We start from the raw sequence: 12,578 nt of genomic DNA, 5'->3' as shown, positions 1-12,578 counted from the left end.
GAATATCAAACAGGAATCTGCACCTCGGGCTTCTGAGAGGACTGACTCTGGCCTTTCATGCTTTCCTGTAGTGAACGGCGTTTCTTGGGCCACCGAGGCGCCCCGGCAGAAGAGCCACACTTTTAACTGCCGGATGCTGATGAAGTATGGGCACAGCCCCCCTGAGGAGGGGGCGGGGAGCCCCCGCTACGAGACCATGCAGTGCTTTGCACTGACGCAGCCCAAAGCCATGATGGAGGAAGGCGACGGTACGACCTCTCTAGCCTTGTTGTGTGAATACTCAAACCCCCCCCCCAGAATAGCCTAGTCTTCCAGCACCTTATGCACAGGCTTGTAAGTGCATTGTAAGTAAATCCACCCCCTTTGGAATGAAACACCCGAGTGTAAACTGGATGTCTGCTAAAATGTTTTTTCTCCTCCCCAGATTTGCAGTCTTGTATGATCTGTGTTGCAAGGCGCATTACTGCTGTAGAGCGAACGGAGAGTTTTATCACAAAGCATGAACTCTCAGGTAAGCTGTTTAAGACCAGTGGGAAATGATACGTTGAAAGAGGTTGAAACGGCTCAGTTTCTATTTGGCATTGCTGCTTCAAGTGGCCAAACTCAATTTTTAGAGATCACCTCTGCCTTGAAGTATTGAGAATCATAGCTGTGGTTTGAAACATGCAGATTATGAAGGTACCTACCGGATCTGATCCAGAGGGGGGAATCTGCAAACCTCCACTGGCTTTGACAGTCTGAGGGCTAAGTGAGCCAAATGCATTGAAATCTAGGGGGACTGTAACTGAAGGGTAGTGCAAACACCATGTGGCTAGAACAACTTTTAAGCACCTGGCTCTTACTGACCCGCCATGTGCAAATAATTGTTCTCCTGGTGTCAATTGTAATGATGGAATTGAGAGACAGGAGAAACGTTGGATTTTGAAACTGGTAACCACACAGCTGCATTCATTATCCCTAAGCTCCTGGGTTTCCTTTAACAGGGAAACTGATTCAGATAGACCACAGCTCCCTGCGCTCCACTATGCGACCAGGTTGGGAGGACCTGCTGCGCAGATGCATCCAGATGTTCATGCATCACAGTGAGGGGCAGCCCTGGTCTCATAAACGCCACTACCAGGAAGGTATGCCCATTGGCTTGCTCGTTTTTAATGTCTGTCGTGTACAGCTCCAGCCACTTCATGAAACTGCTTGATTTGAGAATTTTTGCATATGGGGTACAAAATAGAAAAGTAAGGTCTTACCTATGCTAATTAGCTTTATCTTGGATATTGGGAAGCATATGATATACTTAGTTTTCTTTTTTTCCCCAGTCGTACAAATAAGAGGTCAGATGAGAGTTTATCTATCTCCTGGTTTTGATATCCAAGTCAATGTAGATCAGGTTTAGATAAATTAACCAATTTCTTCTTCCCGCCCTTCAGCCTTCATGCAGGGTCATGCTGAAACCCCTCTGTACCGGTTCTCACTGTCTGATGGCACTCCAGTGACGGCACAAACCAAAAGTAAACTTTACCGCAACCCCATGACCAACGAGCCCCAGGGCTTCATTTCCACCCATCTTCTGCAAAGGTATACTTTTCTAACCGCTTCTAATAACTGGGTTGCATTCAAGCCAAGTAAGTTGTAATTTCATAATTATTTTAGCATGGGTAGATAGAGCAGGTGAGATTGTAAGAATGACTGGCAGACACTGATCATGTGCAGCAGTTCATATTCTTTTCTGGGGCATTTCTGCTTCAGATCAGGTTTGTTGTTGGCTGCAAATGTAACACTGGTAAGTTTATCACAGAAAGATTGTACCGGTATTGCGAGTGTCGTGAAAAAATGTCTTGTTAGAGCATTGTGCTGATTTGGGGTTACTTTAAGACAAAGGTTCATGCTCTAATATGCTTGGTTTCTTTTCTGTCAACTCTTACTAGGACATTACCTAGTAAGTAGTCAGTGTTTTGGGTCCTTTTTATGATGGTTGTCATTTGTGTTTAAAAAGAAATAAAAGCATTCTTGCAATTCCTCATTGATCTTTATGCACAGGGTACGCCTGGCCTGATCAGCAGTATCGATGGACTTGTTCAGATGAGAACCCGAGGAACTTCAGGTTGTACAGTTAGGGGAAAAAAAGGTTTTGATCATCTTTTTGTTTGTTTGTTTGTTTTAGGGAGCAGAATGGATATCGTGCAAACCAGGGTCCGATGATCCAGGGCATGAGACCCATGGGGAATTCCACCCCCAACGCTTCTATGAACATGCCCCCCGGTCCAGGCATGGGTATGGGGGGCAACAGAGGCTACAGTATGAACGAGTCGGGGCACATGGGCCAGATGGGGGGCTCCATGTATGGAGCCACCAACAGAATGATGCAGATGAATCCCATGAGCCAGATGTCTCAGATGGGTCAGATGAGCCAGATGAACCATCCTGGCCCTGGAATGCAGCAGCAGCCTCCATACCAGGGCAGTGGGTATGGCCTGGGCATGAACAGCCCATCGCAGGGGAGTCCTGGGATGAATGTTCCCCAGCAGAACCTCATGGTTTCACCTCGCACCCGCGGGAGTCCCAAAATGGTCCCCAGCCAGTTCTCTCCAGGAGGTATTGTACAAGCTTTTGTTTTTCAAGCTTGTTTTTTCACTGGTCATGAGGTGTATATCTGTACTCGCATAACTATACTTGGTGCTTTTGTACAGTGCCCTGGTAGAATAAAATGAGACACCTGTGTTACATAGCACTGGGCACCCATGTGGGCAGTTGGTAGAGGTGTGATGTGGCTAGCTCACTAAATAGTTCATGCAGCTCTATTAGTGGTTGCGTTTCAGAATATACCCGACTGTTCAGTTCAGTAAGTGAACTGTTGGGAACAGATCCAAGACATTTTGTCCTTTCTTTAATCTGTGACACAGTTGCTCGCTATAACAGTGCCATGGCATAATAAAATATTAGTAATTCCTTGCATTTACATAGCACTTTTAATCTCAAAGCAATTCACAATGTAGCATAGAACATCTATTGTGGCAGAGTTTAAGTGAGATATTGCTGGTTTATTTAAACATTAAGTACTGCATTGTGGATAAGAGAATGATACTGTGTATTTGCTGTTGATGTCTTACTATAACAGACCCCAATCATTGGTCATCATTTTTGTTTGTGTTCAGTACTAAAAAAAAGGTAACTGAAAAAGTCTAAGTGAAGGTCTGTAATCTAGTGTTTTATGGTCTCACCAATTAAAATTTTGAACATTTGTTGCAAAATGTGAAAAAGTGGTTGGCTTGTAATTGAGTCTTGAAGGCTGAGCACTAATAGGAATGTTTGCCTGCTTGTGTTGAAGGTATGCACTCTCCAATGGGCCCAGGCAGTGCTGGTGGAGCCGGAGGTGGGGGGAACAGCAACTTCTCTAGCAGCTCCCTCAATGCTTTGCAAGCCATCAGCGAAGGTGTGGGCAACCCCATGCCTTCCTCCTTGTCCTCCCCAGCACACAAACCAGACAGCTCACCGAGCATCAACTCCTCCCAACAACAACAACAACAACAGCAGCAGCAACAGCAACAACAACAACAACAGCAGCAGCAGCAGAACCAGCAGTGTAAGGCAGGCCGTGTGGACTCGCCTAGTCCAGCAGGCATGTACGTTCCTGGGGGGGATCATCACCACCATCTCCATCACCACCATCATACCCCGACAGAGAGTGCTACAGATAGGCCTGACAGCCAGGCAAGCTTGCGTGGCACCAAGGAGGGCAGCGAAGTTGGTACTGGTGGTGCAGAACCTCAGAGGCGACTGTCGGACAGCAAGGGAAACAAGAAGTTACTTCAGCTGCTGACATCCCCTACTGATGATCTTGGCATGGTGGCGGGAGGTGTTCCCCCAACTGGCGCGAGCACCCCATCCACGCTGGAACCCAAGGAACCCGCAGGATGCGTCACCAGCCCCTCTTCCACTGGTGTGTCCTCTTCGTCATCCTCCTCTTCCTCTGCTGCCCAGCCCCCAGGGGGAGTCTCTTCGTCCTCCTCGAGTGCCCATCACGCAGCCTCCCTGCAGGAGAAACACAAGATCCTTCACAAGCTGCTGCAGAATGGCAACTCCCCGGATGAGGTGGCTAAAATCACAGCGGAGGCCACAGGCAAAGAGACCAGCAGCCATGAGGCTGGAGTGGCAGACCTGGGTACCATTGGCACTGCTGGGACGGGAGGTGGAGGGGTGGGTGGATCAGGTGTGCCGGACATCAAGCAGGAGCAACCCAGCCCCAAGAAGACCCATGCTCTGCTGCACTACCTCCTCAATAACGACCCCAAAGAGCCCGCAGACATCAAGCCAAAATTGGAAGAACTGGAGGGGAAGACCCAACAGAATGCCTGCAGCAGCTCAGGCCTGATGCCCTCCACCCCTGAGAACGGAGAGAACAAGATCAAGACAGAACAACCAGATGAGGTATTGAGCAGTCTGTAAGAAAAATCAAAGCACAACCAATGTTGAACTTTCAAGAAGTTCAGGTTCCGCATGTAGCTGCAAGCCGATAATGTTTTGAATGTGACAGTTTGGGAGGAGTTCAATGCCTTCTTGCTAGTCTTGATGATAAAAAAAATGACTTGTGATCAGTAACGTGATTGTGATTTTCAGCAATGTACTTATGTGCAAGAGCTGAAAACACTTACTTAGTTCTTTAAAACATCTGGAAGAATGATGTTTTCCCTAACATAAAAGTCAATTCATCCAAAACACACGAGTGCTTAAATCCCCATGAAAAGCAATTGGTTTCTTCTAGGTTGTTTGGAATATAAGTATACCTGTAGAGTATTATTTTTATGTAAATGTCTCCAATAAGTAAAAATTATTCACTATGGTTGTAAAGTTGAGCTAACTTTGTTTCTGTGTCATAGCTCCATGACACTCTGGAGACCATCCTTGGCGGTTTCAGAAACTCCAGCTCCAGTTTTTATCAAGAATCTGGTGTTGGAGCGGGGAGTGATGTTGCTAACAAGCAGCCTGCCTGTCCGGATGATGCTATGCACGGTAATACTCTATCCTTGTGCAGTGACCCGTCTCCTCTGTGTGAGTTAGACCTTTTCTGATGTTCCCATCTGCTCGCTCCAGGGTTGAGGAGTCCTGCTGGGTTGAGGAGCCCGGAGCTGGGGCCACGTGGGCCCTTTCAGCGCGCCGTGTCTGTGGATGGTAAGCCCCCAGTGGGAGCAAATTCCCTTGGCCGGCGTAGTGCCCCCTGCCCCATGCTTGTTAAGCAGGAGAGCATGGATAACCAGCGCATGATGGGAGGGCCAGAGAACTTCCCAGGAAACATGGGTGGGTGTCCTCAGCTCTTTGGAGAACTATTTTTTTTTACTTTTTGACTCCATTTTAAGTATGTAGAAATTGCTTGTGCGTTAGCTAAGAATGTTGTTTCCCACAAACTGCTAGGATATAGAGTTAAAAGCATTTTTATGCTTGTCAGCCAAGGGAGGTTGTTGAAATTGTACAATGTTTTATTAAGGCCCCTTTTAGAACATGGGAAGAAAAAATATTTTGTAAATATTTGGTCTGGTTACCATGTCAAGCAGGAGCCATGCTGCTCTGCAGCTAGTTCAGAATAGAGCATTTAGATTGCTTAGTAGGCTTGAGGAAATATTGTATGCTGCCTGTTAAAACTGGCTATCTTTTATCATTCTGGAAAAGGAAAGGTGGTTGAATTCAATATTTAAAATCCTCAAAGGTATTATCAGATATAACCCCCAGGCACTTTCTGCAGAATTAATTCATATCAGAGGATACAAATGGAAAATAAGGGAAAGTAAATTTAAGACCAAGAACAGGAGGATTTTCTATGCAGAAATGGTTATAGGAATCTGGGGCAAACTCCCCTGCAACGCTGAAGCCTCCATCCTGATCTCCTTCAGATTGTTCCTTGGATCAACTGACAATTAGCAGCCGAACAAGCTTGATGAGCAGAATATTTGTAACCTTTCTTAACCTTGTGTAAAACCCAGAGAACTGTAAAGCTCTGCCATTCCAGCTGTTTACCTGCAGAATTAAACCAAAGGGGCAGGTAATGCTTAAGTATTAATGAGGTCAAGGACGATGCCTGGGTTACATCTGAGCCGTTGTAATTTTTTTTCCAGGCATGGTGAACAGGGGTCTGGGTGTCCCACAGCGCTCTCCAATGGGGGGGTCAGGAGAGTGGGGCATACAGAGGTCAAATGCCAGCCCTGTGGGCACTTCTAGCCATCCCATGGTTCGCCCAGGTATGGACTACAGCTCCAAACCAATGATGGGTGGGCCCATGGTTGGCAGGTCAAACAGTGTGCCGGGCAACAGGTCAATGCTACAACAGCAGCTGATGGATATGGGTAAGTATTAGCAATGCCCGGCAAAATATCCTGTTCACCTTGTGGCATAAACTCACATCTTCCACACTGTTAGACCCTTCCGACAGTGCTTTGTTCTAGCCACATTCCTTTAGGAAGTACGCTACAATTTAAATTTGAGAAATAATTCAAGATTGGCTTTTTGCAGGGCCGAATGACATCAACATGGGCATGACCCCCTTCAATCAGCAGGGCCCTCCAAACCAGTCCCCTTCCTGGCCTGAGAATGTGATGCCCATTGAACACGGTCCTCAGAATAGCCAGAGCAGGTAACAGCTCTCCCGCCTTCAGCAGCCCTGCGGGGCATGCTTTTCACGCTCTTGTAAACGCGCAGTGCCTCTTTTATGGAGCTGTAACTTAACAGCTTACAAGATAGCGATCTACTGCTCAGAGAATTACACACCCCTTAACCACATCCATTAAATAAGATATCTGCTTTCCAATTAAAACGCGTTTACGAGAGGCACGAGGAGATTGTTTTAATGCAAATAAATGTCAATAATGCTAAGGGGTTAAGCCAGGATTTGCATGCTTACTTGACAGCCAATTAATACGCAAATTCATTTTAACGACCTTCCAATTGCAGACTTAACAATGCACTTTAATAAACAATGATTTCAGCAATTGCACATGGGAGTTTGTCTGGTGTTGAGCTCCTACCTGTGTTTCAGGCGGCAGTTTGCTAATCCCTTGGACGACCTGTTGGTACCACCTGCTACCAGTGAAGGGCAAAGTGACGAGCGTGCTCTCCTTGACCAGCTGGACTCGCTGCTCAACAACACAGATGTCATGGCTCTGGAGGAGATTGACCGGGCACTCGGTATCCCTGACCTCGTCAGCCAGGTCAGAGCGCTGCTTCCTGATAATTCCGCACTGAAAAGAAAAAAAGCCCAGTACACAGTGATGCCCATGCAGCTTTCTGTAGCTTTGAGACGCACCTCTGCCTGTTCCTTTCAGTCCTGCCTATGTAGTTGCCTTGACAGTGTTCACAGGTCACATGCAGTTCTGGAAGCAACAGCTTTAATAGCTTATGCTTTTTTTCCCCCTCAACTGACTTCTGTTCTAATCGTCAACCCTTTAATAGTCTTCTTTTATCTACAAGACTTAATTTTTGTGGCACTGATCTGTTCTCCTATGCCTGCTCTCTAGTAGCCCTGAAAAAAAATTGATTTCTTCAAAGTACTGTCCTGGTCTTTGTCAGACCACTAGGCTGTTCATTTTGATTGTGACTTGTGACCCATTTGGGCACTGTTGCTTTGTGGATACTGCTACACGCTACTGCTTAATTTTTTTAATTTGTCATTCCAAAACAAAGCTGTACCGTTGAAAGATACATGGTGCTCTTCGGCAGGATGCTCGCTCTTATTTAAGAAGGGATACTTTTGTGTCTTTTTTGTGTGCTTGCGTTCTGCTTGCCATAAGAAAAAAAAAAGAGCTGTGAAAGTATTCAGTTGTAAGGTACGTTTTGTTTCTGCAGGGCCAGGGTGTGGACCCTCAGTCAGAGCCTTTCCCTGGGCAGGACCCAGCCTTGGTAATGGACCAGAAGCCCCCCATGTACAGCCAGGGTTACCCAGGACCCCCTGGCATGGCCATGCAGCCTGCGTACAGTAGCCCTATGCAAGGCCAGCCCCCAGGTTTCAACCCCATGATGAATCAGATGAGCCAGCAGGGCAACTTCCCCATGGCGGGCATGCACCCCCGCCCCAATATGATAAGACCCCGGATGATGAATGCCCTCAAGCCACTGCGACAGCAGCTGGTGCAGAGACTACAAGGCCAGCAGGTAAACCCGGTTTTAGTCAATCCCTGTTAACCATCAACCATTGACATGTGTTTCCAAACCAGCTTCATTTACCTCCTCATCTCTACATTAGCCATTAGAGGCTTAAACGGTTTTACTGCCTTTGACCCCAGCTGTTGTGGTCACATTTTGTGCCATATCAGGGGGAATTCGACCATGGACAGTGTAACCGCCCCCTCACTTCTTCAGCTTAATTGTCATAGAATATTTACTGTGGCATAAGGAAGTATTGGCGATATCAGTTTGTGAACTCGGCATTCCAAATCTGAAAATATTAGAATTGAATCTGAGAGAATTTAGTAGCAGGTTAAACAAGTCAAGTGGGTGAAGCTCTGTGATGGTGACATGACTTTCTGCCTACAGTTTATGAACCAGAGCCGGCAGGGCCTGGGTATGAAGATGGACAACACGACTGCAGGGAACCCAGGTCTTCGGCCTGCCTTGCAGGCTCCCATGGGGGGACAGGTAGGTCTTCACACAATTTTACTGTACCTCCAAACTTGCTGGTCTTCTTCCAATATCGATACGTCTCATTTGATTCTTAAGAACCTAACTCTTTCCCTCAAGAATTCCCCTACTACCAACAGGTTTTATCCATGCATAAAAGTTGCGGGGGGGAAGGGAGTACTTGTTCATAAACATTTTCACTTTGTAGCCTGTCGGTGGTTCTCAAGCTTTTCTCTCTTCCATTTTCAATGGACCAGTCTCGGTAAGAAGCCACTATTTCTGCACTGAGGAACATTTAAGTTAATATTCTGAATACCGATATACCCATACTTCTTTTTATGCATGTTTTTATGACGATTTTGTACTATGGAGCGTTTGAATTATCCACATCTCGAATCGCAAAAGCCAACCTCGAGAAACTTCTGAGAAGCAATGCGAAGAAAAATGTCGAAAGCTCTGCCAAATGTAGAGTGAAGAGGAAGGTGGCAATGCGCACATTCAATAAGTAGTATAGGTAAGAGCCAGCCTTAGGAGGGGCAAGAGAGACGTGATATTTCACCACGTCTTGCTTCATGTGTTGTTCGCTATTGTGTGCGCTCCTACCTTTCAAAAGAATATTTGTGGTTTAGATTTTATCTTGGCCCCTAAAGGTGTTAAAAATGAAAAGTGAATTGCGAGTGTGTGTACTTACACAAAAAGCAAATGGAGTGGTTACTGTACAGTACTGTACTCGGGTATAATTAATGATATTGAACTGTGTGTGCAGTTTTTATATTTATAAGTAAAACCACAAACCACAGTCGGGATGTTACTTGTAATTGTTTATTTTGTCATTTTTTGGTGAAAAATGTAAAAGTAGGGGTGGCATTTTTGGGGTCCGGTACAGATTGTGATTTTCCCGCGTAAGAAATAATGGAAATGTTTTTTTAATGAATTTTCCCTATTCGTAAGAATTTCCGGGAAATAATTACATTGGTAAAAAAAAGGTGGTATGGGTGTGTACTGTCACTTCTAAGAAAAGCAGAACCATTGTAAGCCCACATCTGTATTTTCCACACTGCTGATTTTGGGGATGAAAAGCTTTTGCTTACATTGACCCTCTGGACTTTGGGTACCCACAGAAACAAGTCATTTGAAAACAACTCCTCTGTTACAAAACTGAAGGAAACTGTGCCAGGGGTGCTTTTGTTTTATTGTGACTGTATGCCACAGCAGTTAGCGTGCGATGTTATACAGTGGAGAGTGTTGCGTCTGGGTGGTTGAACTGGGGCCCAAGCCCCCCAACCTCTGGTGGGCTCATGATGGAGGGTGGATGTCTTGTCTGCTCCTAGCCCGGGTTCCTGAACGCCCAGATGATGGCTCAGAGGAACAGGGAGATGCTGAACCACCAGCTGCGGCGCCAGAGGATGATGATGCTCATGCAGCAGCAGCAGCAGGCGGCGGCTGGGGGCTTCAGCCCCCCACCCAACGTCACCGCCCCCGCCGGCATGGACACCCCCATGGGCGGCCCTCCCATGACCCAGCCTGGCCCCCAGCAGTTCTCCTATGCGGCCAACTATGGTAATGAGCTACGGTTACAAGCATGCCCTGGAGTTCTCCGGTTTCATGGAGTACTTGTGTACTTCTTGTTTGTTAGTTATTGGATCAATTTCGCCGTCTTTTCACATTTGGACCTCTAGGCTAATGCGGACAGAAAAGGTGGGTGTGTTTCAGCGCTGTGTAAGTCAGACAGGCACAGCAAAAAACCATGAGGAGTGTCTCTGCTCAAACGAGATCCAAACAAGAAGAAATTGGAAGGTCACACTGTGAAATTGAAGAAACTGAGGGTATACAGAGAGGAACACAGATGAAGAAAAGGTTTAATTGAAACTGAAATAGGATAATTTCCTTTTTACAAGTTTGTTGGCATGAATTCAAGAGATTCAAACTGATCTAAGACAGAATGCGCTTAAATCCAAGTGAAAATTTAATGCAGTTATTTAAAGCTCACCATCTAAAAAGCCTTGGTTGGTGCTTTAAAAAATAGTGACTTTTGCTGCACTCTAGTGGCAGCTATCAGATATCTGTATATGTTGTCTTGTTTTTAAATCAGTCAGTGGTGTACCTCTCTAATGAGCCAAGTAATATTTGTTTAGCAGACACTCCTATACAGGGTTAGCTTACCAGATATACAAAAACAGATTAAGTAAACAGAAAAATATAATTCAATTACAGGAAAAAAAGAACATTAAAAACACATGAGCAAATTGGAACATGCTGATGGTGCAATACTTGTGCAGCACACCATAAAAACAATGCAAATCAACATTGTTGAGCAACATGTAAGGAGTTACTGATTCCAGTAAAGGACTCCTGTTGAGCAGAGTGCAGTATCGGGCTGGTAGTAAAAGTTCATGGCAGTGTGAGAGATCACCGGGGCTGTCAAAACCGATTAGTGCTGAGGAGTCCCTGACAGCTCTTTTCAAAGGGTAGGTCTGAAGCCAGGTACATGAGTGAACAGGACCTGCAGGTGCAGGAATGAAGAGGTGGAAATGGCGGAGTGCTGAGGTTTGGGAGGGTATATAGGGAGAGCTGCTAAACTGGATCATAGTGGTTAAGACAGCAGTAGGCAGGAATGAAGGTTTTAAAATGGATGCATGCAGCTATAGGAAGCCTGTTGAGGGACTGGAGTCTCACAGTATGGTATTAGAGAAATAAAGTCGGGAAAGACCAGGTAACTGACAGGATTCTGAATGGGTTGAAGGAATAAAAACCCTGTGTTCCTGTGCCTTTGACTTTCAGGGATCAACCAGCAGGGTGACCCTTCATTTGTCCGAGCCGCAGGCAGTCCCCCCAACTCCATCATGTCAGCTCGCCTGGGCCCCCCCCAGAATCCCATGATGCAGCAGCACCCTCAGGGTGGGCCCATGTACCCGACTGCGGACATGAAGAGCTGGCCTCAGGGGGGCATGCCCAGGAGCAGGTACAGTACACTTCACACAGCAGCTTTCAGCCAGAGTGGTTCATTAGTCCCAACGAAGCTGAAGGACAAGCTGTCTATGCAAAGGTGTAATAATGCGCGTTACCTTGTTAACATGTGGCATTTAACCAAGAAAGACTGGGTATTCACAAAACATTATGGGTGTGGTATACAAATTCTTTGCCTGATGGTTGCTTGCCTAGTCTTTAAGTGAAGAAGAAGCCCGTCTAAAGAAGGAACTTTTTTGCATCATGAAACTGTTCACAACATTTTAGTTGGTGCACGTCCAAAAATTTAGCGATTATTTTGGCTTTTTCCTGGACAGCTTAACTGAAAGGCGTTTCTTATAACATGGAGGTAATGTCTGAGCCTATGTAATGCCTAAACATCTGAAATGTGTTTATGGAAAGTGCCAAAAAAGCCTGAACTGGCATTGGAATTAAAATCCGTCACAGCCATGCAAACATTTTTGCCTTTTTTAAGCGTGCTCCTGTTTTTCAGAAGCTTTCCTTTTCATAAAAAAGGGATCTAAACCCCGAGTTGAAGGATATGTGCATTGACCTTTGCGTGTTCAGTAGCTGTCAGACAACTAATTGCTGCGTGTTGCTTTTCCTACAGCTCCTATCCTCAGCAGCAGTTCCCCCAGCAAGGGAACCCTGGCTCTTATGGCAATATGATGATGAATGGCTCCTTGCCTGTGAATGGAAATGGGGGTCACATGGGGCAAATGCCAGGGCAGATGAACATGAACCCCATGGCAATGGGCCGCATGCCAATGGGGCCAGAACAGGTACTGGTTCTGTAGTTTTACATTTACTCCTGTATTATTAGACTTGCACTGAGCTGTAAGGTATTTTTGCAGCCCATCTTGGTTTACTTGGATAAACTGTATACAGGTGTATTTTCTTGGTAGACCATATGTTATTACGTTTTGCATGTTAACGTGATTTCAGAGTTGCAGCTTGCCACTGCCTAAGCAGGCTGGTATTGTTTTGCAGAACAAATATCCTTTGCAGAACAATCT

General features: G+C 45.9%; 1 protein-coding gene across 4 annotated transcripts in view; it reads left to right on the top strand.

Moving 5' to 3' along the window:
• The window catches only part of ncoa3 (nuclear receptor coactivator 3), a 59,956-nt gene that overhangs the window by 44,167 nt on the left and 3,211 nt on the right, over nt 1–12,578 (top strand). For 3 of the 4 annotated variants that reach the window (XM_015364808.2, XM_015364806.2, XM_069179576.1), the window contains 16 exons: nt 72–248; nt 425–511; nt 984–1,124; nt 1,425–1,572; nt 2,159–2,589; nt 3,323–4,422; nt 4,872–5,004; nt 5,086–5,289; nt 6,102–6,329; nt 6,496–6,616; nt 7,019–7,190; nt 7,825–8,130; nt 8,512–8,613; nt 9,927–10,155; nt 11,377–11,557; nt 12,173–12,344. In XM_015364808.2, the coding sequence (XP_015220294.2) occupies nt 72–248; nt 425–511; nt 984–1,124; nt 1,425–1,572; nt 2,159–2,589; nt 3,323–4,422; nt 4,872–5,004; nt 5,086–5,289; nt 6,102–6,329; nt 6,496–6,616; nt 7,019–7,190; nt 7,825–8,130; nt 8,512–8,613; nt 9,927–10,155; nt 11,377–11,557; nt 12,173–12,344 (3,932 nt within the window). The remainder of the gene's footprint in view (nt 1–71; nt 249–424; nt 512–983; nt 1,125–1,424; nt 1,573–2,158; nt 2,590–3,322; nt 4,423–4,871; nt 5,005–5,085; nt 5,290–6,101; nt 6,330–6,495; nt 6,617–7,018; nt 7,191–7,824; nt 8,131–8,511; nt 8,614–9,926; nt 10,156–11,376; nt 11,558–12,172; nt 12,345–12,578) is intronic. The other variant, XM_069179577.1, reaches the window with a different exon arrangement.

Source organism: Lepisosteus oculatus, chromosome 16 (assembly GCF_040954835.1).
Source record: "Lepisosteus oculatus isolate fLepOcu1 chromosome 16, fLepOcu1.hap2, whole genome shotgun sequence".
Classification (NCBI taxonomy): Eukaryota; Metazoa; Chordata; class Actinopteri; order Semionotiformes; family Lepisosteidae; genus Lepisosteus; species Lepisosteus oculatus.
This window is presented reverse-complemented; position numbering and strand designations above follow the sequence as displayed.